At 35.1% G+C, this 6,598-nt stretch overlaps 1 protein-coding gene across 2 annotated transcripts; it reads left to right on the plus strand.

Moving 5' to 3' along the window:
* The first annotated feature begins 567 nt into the window (after positions 1-567).
* Positions 568-6,204, plus strand: LOC114264879 (bifunctional 3-dehydroquinate dehydratase/shikimate dehydrogenase, chloroplastic). Of its 2 annotated transcripts, none has more exons than XM_028205601.2 (11): positions 568-883; positions 1,091-1,338; positions 2,146-2,251; positions 3,118-3,345; positions 3,735-4,081; positions 4,316-4,379; positions 4,520-4,625; positions 4,703-4,846; positions 4,987-5,135; positions 5,680-5,842; positions 5,960-6,204. In XM_028205601.2, exons 1-11 carry the CDS (start codon positions 875-877, stop codon positions 5,998-6,000), a joined length of 1,605 nt encoding a protein of 534 aa, XP_028061402.2. In that variant the 5' UTR covers positions 568-874; the 3' UTR covers positions 6,001-6,204. The 2 variants fall into 2 exon arrangements, with proteins under 2 accessions (XP_028061402.2, XP_028061403.2); XM_028205602.2 differs by having other exon boundaries at positions 744-883; positions 3,118-3,336.
* Positions 6,205-6,598: the final 394 nt, after the last annotated feature.

The raw sequence follows: 6,598 nt of genomic DNA on the forward strand, positions 1-6,598 counted from the left end.
ATACTTAAAATTCTTAATATTATTTAAAATAAATTTAAAAATATTAATTTAAAAAAATCTAAATATTTTATCAAATTTCTTACTAAGGTATGGCTTCTGTCCAGTCTGAGATCGGATTAGACCATGTTGTTGGGCTCGTGGAGGTTTACCACGAGTCCCGTTTTGATAATTTGAACCGTTTAATATGTAGAACTCGTCAAGTACTTTATGTTTGTAAAAAATCATGTTGATCGGATTTCGATAGCTATCTGATCAAAAGAGTTTTTTGTCAACCGTTAATTTGTTCCCCGTCTAATTTTTTTAATACGAAACTGATTTAATCATATAGCTATCGATATTCAATCAACGTGATTTTTTATAGGCATATAGTACTCGACGAGTTCTAAATATTGAACGGTTCAAATTATCAAAACGAAACTCGTAACGAACCTTACAAATCTAATAATACAATCTAATCCGATCTCCAATTGAACAAAAGCCATACCCTCTTACTAAATATCTGTGGAACCCACACGATTACTCTCTTCAAAAAGTCCTCACATGACCTCCATCTACCGAACTCTCTTCATCTACCCCAACCCAACTCTCTCTCTCTCTATATATTTAGGTCTAGTTTGGTAAGACTAAATAAGTGTACTTTTTAACTTTTTTATGAAATATGGGTTGGGTTTGGGTTGGGTTTGAAGTGATGTGTTAGAGAGGTGATGTGATTTAAATAAGATGATATGACTTAAATAACATAGTGACTTTTTGACTTTTTATCTTTTTTTTCATGTCAAACTTGGCCTAAGTACGCACATCCAAATTGCTCTGCAGAGCACAAAAGCCTCCATTGTAGTATCTCTCTCTCTTGCCTCCTTAGCCGTCAACACCAATGGAGTTGGTAAGTCTAAAGGAGGTGTTTGGTTGTCTCGAGAAAATCTCAAGAAAAAAAAAAAGAAAAAGAAAAGTGAATTGTCAACATAAGTTTGCTTTTATTATTCGAAGCAGTCAACGTTTTCCATTTCCTTACGCTTTCTCACCAACCAAACATGTCTGTTAAAAAACTTGATTTAATACCATTTGCTTGTTTTTCTGAGTTGTATCACAGGTTGCACCTGTTGTTGCTGGTGGTGGTGTGAAAATGGAGAGCGAGGGAATGAGGAAGAACTCAACCCTAATTTGTGTTCCACTGATGGCCGACTCGGTCGATCAGATGTTGATTTATATGAATAAGGCGAAATTGAACGGTGCTGATCTGGTGGAGGTTCGATTGGATAGTTTGAAGAGCTTTAATCCTCCTTTGGACATCGAAACCCTAATCAAACGGTGTCCTTTGCCCACTCTTTTCACTTACAGGTTCGCAACTGCAATTAAACTATCTCCGTAGTATAAAATTTATGTTCAATCCGATCTGCATTGAATTATCAGGATTTTTTTTTTTTTTTTTGAAATGGAATGAATAAAAATGGTTGCTGTTGCTAAATTGTCTTGTTTAGTTTGACAAGATTAGGAGGCACAATTTCCTGCTACTTGTTGATACACGACAAAATGATCGAGACAAACAAGCACCATTATTAAGGACATGTTTGATTAGTAGGATTATAGCATAGTATTGGGATTGTTGGTCAATGTATTCACAATCCCATGTTTGATTTCAAATTTTATTAACTGGAATACATGTACGGTGGATATTCAATCTGACGAAATTGGCAAATTTTTAATATTGAGAGACATAAATGGGGCTAGGTGATCAAGTCACTTCTTTCTCTTTGTTTGGGAGAATTATGTTTGTTGTGCCGTGTGTTCAATAAAACTATTAATACTTGGTCACTAGTACCGGGTTAACAATAACATCACAGCAATTGTATTGCTGTATTAACTTATTATTTTACTTCCCTATGATGCTATAGAATACTTGTGTATGAAATATAAATTGGCATATGGATGGAAACCTCTTGTTATACAGAAACCTCAATAAATTAACCTAGAACCTGGACTCTGACTGGTTTTACTTTTTAAGCATTTGAAACCTTCCATTTTTTGGCTTATCCCAGCAAAGTACATCTTCTGCTTCTGTTGAACATTTTCATATAATTTTATCTCATTGTATATGTTTTAAAAGATATCCAGCACATAATTTTCTGATTTCATATATTTTTCTAGACCAAAATGGGAAGGTGGTATGTATGATGGTGATGAAAGCAGTCGACTGGAGGCGCTTCAATTGGCCATGGAATTGGGAGCTGATTACATTGATGTTGAGCTTCAGGTTACTGTCTTGTACCATAAATTAAACAATTCAAAACCTGGTATTGATTATATTATAAACTAGGTTGCAGAAGGTCATGATTTGAAATCATCTTGTTTGAGGCCAATTACTCAGAAAATCTCAAAACATTAGGCTTATTATATTATTAATTTGTATGTAAAAATCATAAGCGGTTTTGAGATTTCGAAATGGATTAAAATGCAAATGAGATACAAAAATTCTTGACAAAATGGTTGAAATTTATACATTGCTCTTAGTAGGAAGTAGGGGTGTCAGTTTGAAAAATCTTTGCTATTTGGTACATGGTTATGCTGTTTCCTGTTTGTAAACCTCAATATAGTGTATATCAGGAACTTGAATACACTTTCTATAGTGTTCTGTTACTATTATTACATTTTGGTTCATTTATTCAGATTTTGGTGCCATTTGTAGTCCTTTTGGAAGGCATCTGCAAGTTATTTTTATGACTATTTTCCCCTTCTGAAAGCAAGCTCAGAAAAGCCTTTGATAGGATCTTCCTTTTCTATGTGCGGATGTGTGTTTAAACTTGAGTAACATAGAGAAGTTTGCATTTTTTCTTTGCTTTTCTTTTCTTATGTTTTTATTCTTGTTCCCCGTAACTAGCTAAATCACTGGTATGTCGAAACTGGATATACACACCAAATACTTCTTGCATGAAACTACTTCTAAAGAACTTTTTCCATTAACAAAGTGATAATTCATTAATGAATGGGCATGAACTCAGATCTACCTTTGCCAAGTGATTTTTTTTCAAGATGCCAGATTTCTTTTTCTTGTCCTCATTTTTGGTATGCAACTGAACTTGTAAAGACTAAATCCCTGTACTCCTATCCATTCATCTGAAGGTTATTCACGAGTTCAACAGTTCCATGCATGGAAAGAAGCCTGCAAAATGTAAACTAATCGTTTCTTCGCATAACTATGAAAATACTCCATCTGTTGAGGATCTTGGCAACCTTGTGGTAAAAATACAAGCAACTGGAGCTGACATTGTGAAGATTGCAACAACCGCCTTGGACATCACCGATGCAGCACGTGTTTTTCAAATAACTGTTCATTCCCAAGTAAGAGGCGTAAGTAGTGTGTCCAATTCTTTGAACCCTTTAAGTTTTTCCCCCATCATGAAATTCTCTCTATCTCAGGCTGAAACTAATTATTTTTAATGATACTGATTCAAAAGATCCTATGGGCAGTGATTGAGACTGATAGATCGTGCTATTAGTTTTTTGAGGCAATTATTATTATTTTTTTAATGTTAGTTATGAACAATTAGTTCTTTTTCTGAAAGCATTAGTATTCTTCCTGTTATTTTCTTATTTTTCTAAGAGTTGCAAGTATGCGATGCGCTCTTTTTAAAATGTCATGTATGAGAAATTCTTTCAAGGGTCTTTATTTGATATGAATATTTTTTGGGTTCATTCCATTTGTTATGATTTACTTGCAACATTTATAAAATTTTCAGGTCCCAATAATAGCAATGGTTATGGGTGAAAGGGGTTTGATGGCAAGGATACTTTGTCCCAAATTTGGGGGATATCTTACTTTTGGTACCCTTGAGTCAGGAATAGTATCAGCACCTGGGCAACCAACAATGGATGATTTGGTGAACTTGTACAATATCAGACAGATAGGACCTGATACAAAAGTATTTGGCATTATCGGGAAGCCTGTTGGCCACAGCAAGTCACCTATTTTATACAATGAAGCATTCAAAAAGGTTGGCTTTAATGGAGTTTATCTGCATTTGTTAGTGGATGACGTTGCAAACTTTCTCCAGACTTATTCATCTACAGATTTTGCTGGGTTCAGGTTCAGTATTAAGATTTGATAATAGTAGTATAATATAATATTTGAATTGTTACTTGTTCATGGTTTGGTGTGGCCCATATTTCAATTCCTTTAGTTTCCTTTTTATCTGGTTGCTAAAATTTTCACAAGGGGCTTCATTTGCTTGTGGTGATTTTCATGATTATATGCTACCAACTGAAACACTATGCACAAATTAGTCTATAGATGGAAGTAATTCGATTGACTCTTGTGCAGTTGTACCATTCCTCACAAGGAGGCTGCACTTAAGTGCTGTGATGAGGTTGATCCTGTTGCAAAGGTAATTGATGATCTCATAGTTTTGCAGCATTCATTTGATGAATTTGATCCAGTTAAAATGTTCAATGTTCAATGTTCTTGAGGTGTTCACCTTTTCTAATATCGTGTGCAATTGATTTTCTTCTTGATGACATCGCACAGTCAATAGGAGCTGTTAATTGCATTGTCAGGAAAAGTGATGGGAAGTTCTTTGGCTGCAATACAGACTACGTTGGTGCTATTACTGCTATTGAGGATGCACTAGGAGGTTTCTTCTGTACTGTACTAGTTAGGCAAATTTCTTTCACACAGTTCCTTTCTAAACTCCACTATTTTCTTTTACAGGTTTGCAGCATGTAAATGGCATGGTTGTGTCGCCCTTGGCTGGTAAACTGTTTGTGGTCATTGGTGCCGGTGGCGCTGGCAAGGCACTTGCTTATGGCGCGAAAGCGAAGGGAGCAAAAGTTGTGATTGCAAATCGCACTTATGGTTAGTTTTGAGCTTCGAATTGTATTTTGCTGTAGTGTATTTTATTAAGAATGAAATGTTACATGGCTTACTAGTTCTGTAATTATATATGTTGTTTGTAGCATGATGAGTTCTGATTTACCCCTTCTTTTCTATGCAAGAACGAGCTAAAGAAATTGCAGATACAATTGGAGGAGATGCTTTATCTCTTGCTGATTTGAGTAATTTCCATCCAGAGGATGGTATGATCCTTGCAAACACCACCTCTATAGGAATGCAACCAAAAGTTGATGAGACACCAGTTCCCAAGGTATGCCTATGTACTTATCTTATATTGAAACTATTAGCTTGATAGACATTGTTGGGTCTATTTCCTAACAACCTACAATTTGGGACAATTGGTGACTTAACATGGTATTAGAGCTTTGTTTCAGGAAGCCCCAATGTCAAGTCTTGTTGCCCCCATATTATCAAAGCCGTGTTTTAGTTTTTTGTTTCTTGTTTTTGGAAACAAAAGTGGGTTGTTTTTAGAAAAATTTTCCGAAAAGAGTTTTTGAAAACAATTTGCCAAACATTTTTTTTGAAATTTTCCAGGAAATGAAAACCAAAAACAAAAAAACAAAATACAACTAAACAGAGAAAAACAGGGTGCCTACCTTAGTCATTGTGCCTTGTGTAATGCTTTCACTGGTAAAATAGTAAATTTTCTTGGGCAGAATAATATCATGATTCTGAGAAGTTCGTGTTCCATGCTTTCTAATGATTCAATGTCCACACAAATGCATTTAACTGTCAAATTACCCTCTTTCATTCACATTCTGTGTGAGAAAATAAGTATTTCTCTGTTTTCACAGCAAGCTCTAAAATCATACGCCCTAGTTTTCGATGCTGTTTATACCCCCAAAATCACAAGACTTCTGCGGGAAGCTGAAGAATCCGGTGCCAAAATCGTTACAGGGGTGGAGATGTTCATTGGGCAGGCATACGAACAATTCGAGAGGTTCACTGGATTACCCGGTATGACAAATTTAACAACCTTCCGCAATTCATGTTGACTTACAGAATTGTAGTTGACAAGTGGCTCTGACTATTTTCTCGTTTGCCTTTTGGGTTTACTTCATTGTCTAATTGCAGCACCAAAGGAGCTGTTTGGGAAAATCATGGCAAAATATTGATAAAGAAGGTTTGCTTGGCAAATTTCCTAGGCATAGCTGATTATGTTTTCCGCTTCAGCTTAATATCGAAACTCATTCATTTATGTAATGGCACTTGGTTTTTTATGTGTTCTATTTTTATTGATATAACAACTCTACTTAATAAGCCTTTGTCCCAATTAATTTGGGATCTTTCATTTTTTATTAATGGAATTAGGTTTTTTACCCCCCTGGATATTCACGTTGGTTACATTGTGTTCAGTTTTAAGATTTGTCGACGGAAAGGAAAAGAAAGAAAAAGGAAAAAACAGTGGGAGAAGCTGAATTTTTTTGCTTTTGTTTGTTTGGTTGGTTGGTTGGTTCATAAGAAAATGAACAAGCACAAATACCTTCATTTCCTTTTTCTTTCTTTTTTCGTAGTAAATTCTAGATCCGAACATAGCATTAATAAATATATATTAATTTTAGAATGTTCTAGTTTGGCAACCACATACCATGCTTTGGTTTGGGAAGAATATACATGTGGAAATTCTTATTGTCATGTTTGCTACTTCAGAAATCCAATGGTTTCTATGCAGGAAAATCCATGGTGGTTTAGGTTCTGTTTGGCCTGTGTTAA

Source organism: Camellia sinensis, chromosome 7 (assembly GCF_055761805.1).
Source record: "Camellia sinensis isolate YWXY chromosome 7, ASM5576180v1, whole genome shotgun sequence".
Classification (NCBI taxonomy): domain Eukaryota; kingdom Viridiplantae; phylum Streptophyta; class Magnoliopsida; order Ericales; family Theaceae; genus Camellia; species Camellia sinensis.

Bases quoted from the DNA above. Each gene is read 5' to 3' on its own strand.
- LOC114264879 (XM_028205601.2), top strand. The intron at 3,346-3,734 runs GTAAGTAGTGTG...TAAAATTTTCAG, and splicing joins TTCATTCCCAAGTAAGAGGC to GTCCCAATAATAGCAATGGT. The intron at 4,082-4,315 runs GTTCAGTATTAA...ACTCTTGTGCAG, and splicing joins ACAGATTTTGCTGGGTTCAG to TTGTACCATTCCTCACAAGG.